Raw genomic sequence first — 13,402 nt, forward strand, 5'->3', positions numbered from 1 at the left:
AATGCCACGCAATGAATATTTTTGTGACAGGTTTTCAGTCATCTGGTTATCAGACCAAAAGACAACTTTTTCCCTTTTTCTGTTTTAGTGCAAAAAGATCGCAATCGTCGCACATCTTCTGATCACTCTGCCATAGGCGGAAACCTGTCCTGACTATCAAGTAGCTGAGACATGTCTTGGGACTTACAGGGCAAGGGCCAGTCTAAGATTCTCAGTTGATTTTGCTCAGCACTTAAACTCGCCTTGCAATATTTTGTGCTGTCTGACTGGAATGCTGAATGGTAGCAAATTTGTAATTTGTCCTCACGAAATTATGAGCACGATCCAGGAGAACTCAGACGGGTGGGAATATCTCTCGCCCCACCTCCGACACTCGTGATAAAGGAAGCTAATTTGTGTCTATACTGACCTGTATGTAAGGGATAATGGAGCACAATACATCGCCGAAGAACCAAGTCTCTGAGATGTCGACGACTACTGAGAAGGGAAGGCAAACCAAAGACACCAAGATGTCGGCTAGGGCTAAGTTTACTATGTAGTAGTTGGTCACCGTCCGCATGTGTTCGTTGCGCAGCACAGCGATGCACACCAGCGTATTGCCAATAATAGCCAGTAGGAACACCAAGCCGTAGATGACAATGATCAGGTACTCGTAGGGGCGCGGGTACACTTTGTCCTTGAACTTCTCGAGGATGTAAGCCATGTACTCTTCAAAGTTTCCATCGGTATGATTGGTATCCATGTTACAAGTATTTTTGTTGTCACCACGGGTCAAACTAAGTTATTTCTCAGCTAAGAAAAGTCGTCAAAGTCGGGTGCCACAGCTGCTGCAGTCTCTCAAATCCAAAGTGGAAGGCAAGGAAATTACTCTGACGAGATGGATTGACGCTCTGCAAGATAAACCAAAATTACTTAATTAAATAATCGCAATTAGAAAAAAAATACAGTGTAGAATTTCAAGATGAATGGATTCGTGAGGTAGCCGCTCTACACGTGACAGGTTATCGAACCGAACAACCCGGCTCCGTCAAGCCTGACGGTTAAGTGGTGAACCGTGTAATTACATGCGATTTTACCACGCCGACATGGCAAGCAAAGATATACATAAAATTTGTTTTCCAGAGTTACTTTTAAAATTTGTATTAAATCGTTACCTTTGATTGTAGTTTTAAAGACTGTTGAAAAAGTAACAGTACATATTACTGCTTTATCAAATAAGCTAATTATAAATGTAGAAATAATAGTGTCAGCGATAGTGTTGCATTTTACCAAGTTTTTGTTACAACAATGATCTCCTTATCCTACTTGCAATTTTCCTGATATTCTCTTCTGGCCAAGATTGATTGAAGCTTGATTGATTGAAGCTTTGGTTGAACCAAGAGCTTCAAAAACAAGAACCAACACGCACATTTGGTATTAAGCCCAACACATTCCTGTACATGGTGACGCACATAGGCCCCTAAACCCCTGCCAGTTGCCATGACTGATGGTCAAGAATTAAGTTTGTCTCCACTGAAAGTTCGTATTGGTTCACGAATCTGATTGATCGTTGGGCTGTAGCAAGACAACGAGCGAGACGCCCTTACCAGTGACGCATTGCACTGCATCTTGCCTTATGCATATCAACGGTCGGGTGAATTTAATCATGCTACGATGAAACAATATGCATTAAAGTCCAGCCTGTCTTCAAGACTGACGAAGACAGTGCGCCAAGCCTCCATGCTGTGATTACTATGGTCATTGTAAATACGGTATACTTTACAGGCATGATTTTGTTACAGCCATGTTCAGGATGATGGCTATTGCAACGATAATACTTTCACAGTCCGAAAGAAACGTTACTTTCACAGTCCGAACGAAACGTTTTAAGAAAGAAAGAAAGAAACTACGTACTTGAACACCGAATAAATATAACCCCGTCGCCTTGCCACAAAATTATTTACAACTGTTTATAAACAATGAAAGATTTATCAACATGTGTACCTTACAAAGTAAAGGAGAGAAGTCAAATTGCCGGTGGAGACTTCACGATGCAATGCACGCGTGTACGACGACACTCTCTACATTTCAAACGATGCTCCACTCTCGAGACGCAAAGAGCGCTCTTCGAGACCCTTCCTTTGGGTCCAGCTAAAAGCAATTCTTGACGCAAGAGCCCTCAGAACAGACTCTTCAACTTTGGGCGCACGCCGATGACGTTTGTGTTAATTAAAGTGCGCAGGACGACTTCTGTTTAAGAATTTCCCAGAAAGCGAAGCTCCGTTTTGCAATTCGTCGAATTCGAAATATCCAACAGCGAGCTCGAATTCCGTCAGCGATTTCGTTCATGCGCAGTAAACAGTAGCAATACACGCAGTCCGATCTGAGGTCTGATCAACACGTTTACACAGTGCTTAAACTTGGGACCCCGCCGGCCAATGGGAATGGTAACGATCAACGCGATTTCCTTGACATCCAATCAGCAATGAATCCTAATCAGAAACATCCACCATTGGTTACTACGCCTGCGGGCGCGTCAACCCCAAGACGCCGTGTGTATAGTCTCGGCTCAATTGATCCGCAGAGCAATAAACAAAACGCGATCTGCACCTTAAAAGGAGCACTTCAGCTCAAGCGCCAGGAGCTGATGCACAGTAAATATTGCCCGAAAACAGGTGTCTATTAAAAAGTCAAATATGAATTCTGTGTGGAACTGCATCCAGTAAAAATAGAGAGAATGGGGAAAAAGTGTCTGGCAGATACCGGAAAGGCCTCATATAGGCCTAGTGATAGCTGTTTGCCGATGAAAGGAGTTGGGTATTTTTAGTGCTGTTTTGGACAGTGATGAATTTTCAAAGTTGCCAACATATTTTTGGGCCAACATTGCATAATTCAAAGGCAAACAGGTGCACTTGGTTGTAATCTTCTTAATGCTCCGCCGGTGGCCTCAGCCTGCGTTATTACCGCCGTATATGAAACAATTCCATCGATTGGTAATACCTCTAAAAGGTCCACTAAACCAATTACAGAACGTCTAAAGGCGTGTAATGCACGGTTTAAGAGCGATTTCATCGATCAACCTCGCGGAATGTCTTGCCTCACAGGCAACTTGTTCCATATGCGCAGGTATCTGGGTTATAATGTAGATCCAGTGTTTAATGTTTTGATCTCTGAGCCATCTTCCGTATAGACTGATTTTTACCCGATTATCCATTTCATGGCCAGTGGTGCAAGAAGCAGCGACTGCCCGAGTTTCCAGCGACTCGATATCTGCATTTACGATCGAATCAATCCATTACCTTACCCCCTTTTTCTATGCATTACGTTAAAAGCTTGGTCTTGGAATGAGCCGCGGAAATCGCAAGTTATCAAAGGGCCGACCCTGAGTCACGTACCGCCCGAAGTCGTCTGCTCCCCTCTGTCCGCTGATGCTTGGTTAGCAGCGAGAGTGCAGCGGGGGGTCTCATGCTCGGCGCATAACGCGGAGATTGTTGTGTGTTCTTTATTCCTCCCTGGTTCCATCCAGGGAAGTCTGCTTGATATCACGGCTTCTCTTGAGGGGCCTGCCCTTTTGTCAGCATTCTCACAAGCGCATGAAGAGTGCTTTTTCCAACCCCCTTCCCACACCCACAGAATACAAACTGGAAACGAAAAAATAATATGTTGATTTCGCAGCATAATATTATCGTTATTTCTAGATGTGTTTGAACAACACACAAAACCCCAATCCGCTTTGCAGCGTATAGTTTGCACGCTCCTTACAACGACAAAAACGGAGGCCCTTTATTTCATATTGTTGGTGTTGATATGCATTACTAACCGGCTGATCGATCGTGTGCTGTGAGCCGAGTCTGTCTCATTGCACAGCGCATGGATATGCTTGTTTATCAGTTACAATGCCTTTGAGGTTTAAAAGCTGCATATTGCAGTCTCTATGTAAATGTATCAACGTTTTTACGATAGGGCCTACATGTACATTCACAATACAATATATTAATATCGGGAGAACACAAATAATCGAGTGCCATAGCTGCCTTCCATCTTGAACTTTCGACTGTTGAGAATGTTTGAGACTTCACCTGTTTCTTCGGGAGACTAACCAGAAGAGTTCATTGTGACCGACAGCCGGATACCGTGCCTTCGGAGTCCACGGACGCCCTGGCATGTGGTTGTCGTTCCGGAACGAGATACGCTTTAATATTTCCAGCCGGATTAATGTCCAATCTCGGTAATCCGACAAAGGACTGGGACCCACGGAGGCCCCTCTTCTTGGTTGTCTTGGCTTAACTCAGAACCTTTCATGTCACTCTCTTTTGTGAGGTACATTTCAACCGAATACAACATCTGCCATGGCACTGGCCTGGCCGACCCAATCAGTCTGCCGTCCAATATTTGCTCAGAACAGCGCATTTTACCCGCAACATGCATTCGCAGTCTAGCTTTACTTTTAAATATTAACAATCAGACATTTATTTCTCCCACCGGTACGATTTTCGTACGATGTACGATTTTCATCACGAAGATTCGTGTACGATTGAAATCACAAATATTAAGTTCTGCTTATGCCCAGTATCAGAAAGTGGTATTAAACGTTTTAATTGCGCTTAAAATGTATACGACATTAGGCCTACAATATTATAAATTAACCCTATATTCCAGTGAATATAAATTATAATACAAAGTTTTCAGGAATTAGTAATGATTTAAAAAAAATTGTAAATCTAACCATAAAACAAAAGCACAAATGAAAAACGATTCTGTGGAAATAACAATGAAATAGGTCTCCACTGATAAGATTATATTCGACATTTATATTAAATATAAAATATTTGAATAGTTTTAGGTATCAAAATTACAATGTGCTTTGAATGGACGATTTCTTCTTGCAAATGGAAAATAAATCGGGGTTATATATTATTGTCTGCGAGTGATTTTAGCACGACATGTAAAACAAGCGGTCAAGCTGGACGAATTGTGCTAGGTACACAAACTTGATAATTGACAAAATGTACTTCCCAATGACGGGGCCTCGGGTCGAATACTGTCTGCCTTCGGATACATGAATAGCAGCTGAGAAAATGGCACGCGCACTATGAACCAATGATACCACACACGTAGACTTTGATTACCTCCAAGACAGCCAAAGGGTCCATACAACATAAATGTTTTGATTCAGTCCTTGTAAAAAAAAAAGTACCGCTGTGTCCAATTTCAATTGATATTCAATTTCCGTTTTGCCATTTAAGTGCATTTTGGTGCCTGATTTTATTTTTATGCAAATTCAAATTTGCGTATTCATGGCTAAGGGCTATGTCATTCCAGAAAAAAATCTCGTTGATACAGAAAACACTGCACTACATTTTATTACAAATTTGGATGTTTCACTTTCTTAGATTTTCTTTTCTTTTTGGTGACTCGTTTTTTCAGTACTTGACAGTGTGGGCTCGTAACAAACGTTTTCTCACAAATATTTGCTCACTACTATATATTGTTAGCAAATTTTGAATTCACACTTGGAGCAAAAAATAAGAGTGTCTTAACGCCTTCAGTATTCAAGAAAAGTGTGTACAGTTTAAAACTTTCACTTTTCTCTAAAATTCACTAAGAAAGTATACCAAGCAGTTTTCAGGAAATCGAGAAAAAAAAAGAATGCTGTTAAAATTATATAACTAAATAACTTTCATGTTACGGCCCTTTAAAGACGAGCATGTTATACGATATTCATTTTGTATGGAGCAAGGTACATAGATTTTGTGTAGTTTAGGCTTTATCAACACTACACTGTAAAACTGAAGAACCTTTGATGCGTTTATAAACTAAACACATTATACATTTGAACACGTTTAGACGTGAACGTGTTTAACATATGAAGTGTTATCGGCACATTAAGCGACTGTTTGTGGCGGTTTTAAAACGCGAATTTCATTATTTTCCACCAATACCCTTGTGCAGATTCACATGTGATGTTGTAAGCGGTCCATTTAAGCTGATATTATGTCTAAGTTATGGATGCAGAGTGGATTATTAATGGATTATCACACGAAAAATAAACACTATGTTTGGACCATATGTTCAATTGTACCGCCCACGACTAGGCACATGCGCTGTGAGTACATGCACGTCATGCGCAGTTCGATCTCTTTCCGTGTCCCCTGGCAGTTGTTAGTTGCAGATGTAGAGAGATTGGACTAATCAGAGTTTCTTCTTCGTTTCTTACACAGATTCATGCATATAACGTGCATAGATATCTCAGGATCTTGGAGGGGTGATAATTTTCTGAAAAAAAATGAGGTTTGTCAACGGTATAACAACCTTTTTTGTTCCAGTGACAAGTTTTAGCAGTAGGCTTGCCACTCTTTGTGTCACTGTGTATGACTTGAACACTTGTACGTCGTCGTTACCCAATAATATGTAGTTGATAAACACCGCACCCTTTATAAACGAGTCGAAGTGTATAAAAAGTGTTACAGCCTGTACACACGTTTAGTCGTTTAAGTAATAAACACACAAACGGGGTTATAATTAAAAAGTGTTTAAAGACCAAACATGTGCTGAACGCATTCGTGTACTTAATCATAAACATTAAGTTACGTTTATTAAATAAAACAGTGTGTTCAGCATGTAAACGTTTTGCATTTATTAAAACGTTTAAAAAGTGTTACAGATATGCATTTAATTTGCGTTTAGAAGTTAAACGCTTGGGTTTTACAGTGTACAAGGCAGGTTAAATTTCAATTAAAAATCAACCTAATATCAAAATCGACATGGCTCCATGATGCTGCACGATGGGGACACGTCTAAGCGAAGAACACTGTCGAGGTCACTGTACGTTAGATGTTTCCCTGAGTCCTCGTTTTATTGGCAATTCACGTGCTGACACGTCATCTACGAACGCATATCTTTGGCTCATATCAAGTGTTCTTTCTGTCGTACGTCTGCAGCCGTCAAATCAAACATGGCAGTTCGTCCAAACCATCATTTGTAGGAATTTACCAGTAATCAACTACATTGTTTCTTAATGAGGTAGACGAACGTGTACCCTAATTGAAATAATTTAAATGAGTGGAGCTGGGAGACTGGAAAATCGACGAGTATTTAGGACACCGGATCGTCGGACGTGAACCGAATCCCACCATGGCGATGTCAAGTACCGTTAAAGTGCGTCATGCAGTTCAACTGCGCCATTAAATGTCTCATTTTTCGACACCCAGCTGTACCGCCCATCACGGCTGGAATGCCTCGCTCCCTAGATCGTTCTCGCTGGTATCGGGTATCGCCGAACATTAATGTTTGCCGATACGTGACACTGCTTACCCCCTACTGTTATACAAACCTCGGTTTAGCGGGCTGTGCACTGTAATAATCACCAGCAGTGTTCATTTCTGCCCCGGGGATTTGGGTCAGGTATGCAGTGTGCAAGCAGCGGTGATGGTGACATGGACTTATCATGCTTCACCCATTATTTTAACGCAACCGTACAAGTCAATTATTGTCTGAAGAGCCATCTGCATAAGATTTCTTTAATTGCACCCATCAGTGATTCGACTTGCCTGTTCAACTAATGATTTTGCTAATTCACAGGTGCCGCTCCTGCACTTTTTGTTCTGTCAATACCCTTCCACCGAAGGCAGATCGGGCGGGTGGCACAGGGTTAATCCCCCCCCCAAAAAAAACAAGAACATAAAAAAAATAAAATAGTAAGAGGAAGGCTTGGGGGGGGTCATTTCCCCCTTTCAAAAGGTTGTAAACAGTACCCAAATCTTGCCGCACCCGTACCCCTCATAAAGACCACGAAAGGCCATTTTAAAGCATGTACACTGTGGTCGGACATTAACGATGTAGCTGTGAGCGAAAGCACTAACCACTGTAATTGAAGCTCACTTTCAGAGAATATGAAACGGCAAACGCAAAACGGGGTAAGAATTGAGGACGCTAGCTGTGATAGTTCTGGCTGACAGCTTTATCAATGAGAGGAAGATGTTCATTGATGTGTTTTTCAACCCGGCCGTCTTTGGTAAATCGATTTTATATTCGTCAATCACTGCCCCGGGCTGACCGGATAAGCGGGGATCTCGTCGCGTCCGCTCGCCGTGAAAACACGCCGAGCTATGGGGGACAGTCAGCGTGTCAAACGGTGCCATTATACTCACGGCTAGGCTCCGTATCATCGGACATAGAAAAAAAAAAGAGACGTCACCTTTCTCGAGATGGAAGCTGCAAGGAGAGGTAGTTTTGATTCTGTTCCGGCAAGCTGTATCGGGTGGCTATCGGGCGGCGTGGCTTGATTGACTAGGCTGGCAGAGTCAACACTGCTTGGGGAAGATCTTGTGAAGTCGGCGCTGACGTTTACAGAGCGTATCCAGTTGCAGCCAAGGCGCATGTTTGATCACACAGCCACGTCCGGCTTTCTGAAACTGAAAACCAGGTGTACAGGAGCGTGTATCGCCTCTTAGCCGGCACAAGTAGGCATTCTCCAAACTCACGGCCCGTTTTTAAACGGAACTTTTCCCCTCAAACTTATTGATTTACGAATGCAGTATCAAGGAGAATTGAGATTCGTTCCTTCGTTGAATGTACGACGCAATAGAAAAGTACAGCGCAGTCAAAAGGACGCATGCTCTTTAAAATTTTCCACGTTTCCGTGATTTGGTAGCTTTTAAATGGCCCACTAATATCGAGCTTCTTTGGGATCCGTTCCTATATATATTTCACCGAAATCCAATTCCTGCATGGGTCGTTACCGAATACGGGCGATTCACAATAGTGCGCCGCCGAGAGTCTACAACGCGTTGGCCAATTACAGTGCGTGAAATCTGTCTGCCCTTTTCAAACGCGCATCGGACCTGCAGATTTCGTGCATTGTGATTGGCCCGTTTTACAGTAGTGACAGGTTTGTTAACCATCTTTTAAATTTCGTAATTCAACTGCGGAATTTGTATGCTTGAAATCTAAATTTACAATTTAAGAATATATAAGCCTACACGTGTTAAGTCTTTATATTCATAGTTTTTCTTTCAAACGGATGTGTTGGATTCGTTTTTTGCTTTAAGTTTTTCTATATTCAAACTTTATCACTATCAAAAAGCATTTTTAGACATGTGGCTTTGGGAGTGACTTAGTTTGTCATTTATCAGCCAATAGCAGGCCCCTACCACTTTCATGTGATGAAATGCATATTCATTAGAACTGCCTCAGACGTATGTATAGTTTTCAAATCATTACATTCCTTCATAGGCACCAGTGTCAATAATCGTTGAAAGCGGGTGTTTTTATCTACCCCGGAGGACCAATTTTCCTGAGTAAATATTTTTCCTCCGAGTGCAAACACAATCGCCAGCGAGCCTCCTTCTACAAGCCTCGGGGGGAAAGCGAGGCCCCGCACAGGACAACTGCGCACAGTTCGCAGTTGTTCTCGTGTGATAACACCACAATTGAATTGGTAGGGTCCGTGAAGAATTTTCATCAATTTATCGAATTCATAGCCAAGCTATTTCTACAAAAAGAGCTCATTAAAGGCGACATATCTGTCGCTCCTGAACTGAGGGAAGCGTCACCGTATCCTGAGAACCTATCCGCTGACCCTAAAGCTATCTGTAAATACAATCTGTGCGGTTATTCTTTGTTATTAAAGAGAGAACCAGTATTATCAGCAGATTCGACTGAAATTCTTGCAACTTGAACCACGTTTATAATGAACGTCTTTGGAACAGGTTTGTGGCTCGTGCATTGATTCTGAATTGATTGTAAGACATGTCAACACTGTGTGTGGTTTCTTTGGGCTTTCATTGCAACTGCTACGACAAGAAGTCAAAGAATTCAATGCTTTCGGAACCATTCCTGAACTTGCCAGAACAATCATCCCGTCGGCAATGCTGTTGGGCGCGATCCTGGACGGCCATTTTCGACTATTCCCAGTGGACACAAAATACAGTTTCTCTTCACCCTCTTCTGTGCAACAGCCAGATTTTTGAACCGACTCCTTTATTTAAGGATTCATCTTTCAGAAGAGTTAAAGAACGTAACTGAATAGGATTTCCTCAAATCTCTGGCGTCGGTCCTGTCAGAGACAGCACCGGCCAAAGACCAATCAAGATCCTGAATACAAGTACACAACCAGGGGCCAATTTCATAGAGCTGCTTAATTGGAGCCCCGCGCGAAAAACAACCTTGCTTAATAAACAAAGTTTACCAGTTAACAAAGGTTGTCCTGCTAACCAAACAAAAGAAAGGTAAATACCATTCCAAAACAATATACATCACAAGAAGTTTTGGCTGGTAACCTGATTTGTCAATCAATCAGGGTTTTTACGGTTATACAAATTTTTCGCTTAAGCAGCGCTTTGAAATTGGCCCCAGGATTAAATGTCGTCTGCTTTGGTACCCCATTAGGAAGATCCCGTGTAATGCAAAAAAATGCCCCCTTGCCTTGGGCACCCACCTAAACTACATTTTTTCCAGCATGGGAAGTCATTCAGTGTTAGGAAATCATTAAGTGTTGTGAGCTGAGTCATGTATTATTCAGTATTTCAGTAGTTGCGTATCATACGAGTCTGTTTTTCAACACTTGGGCAGCCACAGTTTTGCCAGCAAAACTGCAACTTCAGTAAAGGTTTTCTGCTGCTTCATGTAGAGCCATTACATGATCAGAATTCACCATGCCCCCTCAGAAAAAAAAACCACACAGGGGCCAGGCCCGGCTCGCTGCTTCAATGCGTTTACCATTGGGGGAATGTAGGATAAATGAGATGCCTTACACCTTTACAAAATTATGAGTAGTATATTTAGGACAGAATAGCATCTCTTTGGCATTACATCCTCTCTGTACTATCAGAAATTCTTTCTGCATTCAGTTCCAAATCTGTAGAAACTACTTGGTACAGGTTTGATTACACGTTTTACAGATTTAAAGACTAATCCGGTAAGACACCCTAACTGCGGTGGCCCCGCACTCACACGCACATTCTTCAACTTGACGCGCGCGTGCATTTGGCAAATCACGACACCCTATTGGTCGAAGAGGTAGCGGGCGCGTACCACCTGTCCACGAGCCATGTGCCACTGCAGTAATGGCTTCTAATTCTGGTGGTCGAATTACACTATACTGGATGGTAAAGTATTAAACCATGCACGAGTTTTCATTTGCTGCGCATATCTGCACACGTCATTATCCCCCCGGCCCCCTCCAGTGTCGTCTGTCGTACGTCCGGCAATAATTCCCCTGCCACGTTGGATGGCTATTTTTTTATCAACGGCATCCTTGGACAGCGTTGAGCTATAAAGGCTTAATTAGTTGTACCATACAAAATCCATCTGTGGTACAATGACGTCACGCTTTATACCCTGAATAGCGCTAACGAAGCATGCCTTTGTCGTTTGGATTGTGATAATAACCCATGCAGCAGGCTCATTTTGTTTCTTGAAAAAGAACTCCTTATTGTTTCGTGATGCGTCACCATACATTGATTCTCTCAAATGATTTCTATCAACTTGGTGCGTGTGGAGTACATAAATCTAAGCATCGACGTCATCATTGCTCTATCATCATCACAGCGTAATGAATGCCTTTGATGTTTGATCAAGACCGTTTCTACTTAAGCCTCAGGTGCTTACACAATGAATGATTCACGTATGTCTTTCACGCCCATGAATTATTTCGTTAGCGATATTAAAGTTACGCGGGGCGGGAGTGAGTTTCCGCCCTAATTTTCATGGAAGATGTGGTCCACCGCACTTGCAGGCTGCCCCTCATAACCCGTCTCCACCAAAATACTCCGTTGCTGGATGTGAAATTGAAAGGAGTTCTAAAATGTCTAAAATAAGTTCTGGTACTGGTGTATATAAATGGGAAAGCGAAAGGAAACTATTGCCATGCAGCACACTCATCAAAGACCTGTTTCGGTCAATAGACTAACTACTCAATGACAGTTTGACCGACGGAATTGCTGCTCAGTTAATTTGACCAACACACTAAATTACTTAAAGGTGATGGAATAGTACACGAGAAGAATAAACGCTGCACCCTTGAGAATAATTTGTCGGACGGTTCAGTCCATAGGACTATACTGCAAATGATGCAATATCTCGTAATAACAAGCCTCGGGAGCAGCTGGTGTTTATGCAAAAGCGCATTTACTTGTCGTAATTGTTGGCCACAAGGTATTTATATGATCTGGAAACACGATTCCTTGGTACTGCCCGAAGAAAAATGTATCTGCCTTTAAGTTATTTGTCCAGTACAGGTGGTGCTATAGAGGGGGAAGTTAACCGAATTAAATCTGTGCATAGGAAGCAACTGGAAGCTTTCATTTTTTGCAGCCACATAAGAAGTGTGGTGTTTAGAAATAATTACCCACATAATTTGAAACACCGAGCGACGATTTAAAAAGTTTCAGCCGGCCATAATCAAAAACTCTTAAGCATTAAGCATTCGTGAATTAAAAACAAATAACATTTACATTTGCACTTATAAAAGCCGGCATATATTAACAAGAGCAGTAGAATCACGCTTAATATATCTATAATAAATACCCCTTTTATTCTGGTGCAGATTTTCCTTTCATTTTTCACGTCTTTCTAATACATTTCATGTGGCTTCCTCGACACTAGGATGTTTCTGATTGGTCAAGAGCTCCTGATATGATTGGTTTTCACATCAACGTACAAACGCTGTTCAGAGCTTAAAATTGCCATACAAATTTCTGTTTTCGTCAATTAGTTTAAGTGCCTTTGAATAAATTGTGTACATTTATTAATCCTGACAGTCCTCAATTCCCCAGTTTCAATATGATTTTACATACACCCTTGGGGTTTGGATTAAACAGTTATTTAAAACCGTTCTAAATGGAGCAAGGTGCAATGTAAACCTGCTCTGAGATCAAATAGTTTGCTTTAATACAAAAAATCACACCACAACAAAATACCACAATACACGGCACAACGCAACACTACACAACCCCACAATATACCTTTCGCATATCTTTTCGTTTACGCGACATGGCAGCAACGAGTCCTTAGAGGCAGGCATTACGCGGAGCAAAAGAACGATGAACGCGCACCGCTGCGATGTGCACATCAACTTTTGAAGCGAGTCTGTGCCATCTCCCTTTGTGTACCGTGCATGTGAACATGAATTTCACAATGCTTCTATAGTTTAGATGTAGTCCATAAATTGGTTAATGTTTGTCATTAATGTCTGCCGTTTTAATTAAAGCCTTTCTGAGGCCTGAAAAACGCAAGCTCTTACATTGTACATTCATGTGACGGCATGAAGATTGGCCCCTCAGGATTGGTGACTTAACGATATCGCCAATATGACACCATGCCAATCGGTCCAATCCATTGCATTCCCCAGTTTTTTCCTGCGAGCTTTGCTTGAAAGATAGGCAAAGCTACACTGGTTACACTGGATGCGCATAAAAAGACA

At 41.9% G+C, this 13,402-nt stretch overlaps 1 protein-coding gene across 11 annotated transcripts in view; it reads right to left on the reverse strand.

The window, feature by feature from the left end:
* LOC110978711 (orexin receptor type 2-like) overlaps nucleotides 1–13,402 on the reverse strand; it is a 62,581-nt gene that overhangs the window by 10,777 nt on the left and 38,402 nt on the right. For 5 of the 11 annotated variants that reach the window (XM_022233921.2, XM_022233922.2, XM_022233919.2 and 2 more), the window contains one exon: nucleotides 410–890. In XM_022233921.2, coding sequence (XP_022089613.1) covers nucleotides 410–742 — 333 coding nt within the window. In that variant the 5' untranslated portion in view covers nucleotides 743–890. Of the gene's footprint in view, nucleotides 1–409; nucleotides 891–1,983; nucleotides 2,255–4,058; nucleotides 4,305–8,176; nucleotides 8,394–13,402 lie in introns of those variants that run through there. The other 6 variants (XM_087148643.1, XM_087148642.1, XM_022233920.2 and 3 more) reach the window with 4 other exon arrangements.

The sequence above is a fragment of the Acanthaster planci genome, linkage group LG18 (genome assembly GCF_054643075.1).
Source record: "Acanthaster planci isolate LZ-2023a linkage group LG18, COTS_SCS, whole genome shotgun sequence".
Lineage (NCBI taxonomy): Eukaryota > Metazoa > Echinodermata > Asteroidea > Valvatida > Acanthasteridae > Acanthaster > Acanthaster planci.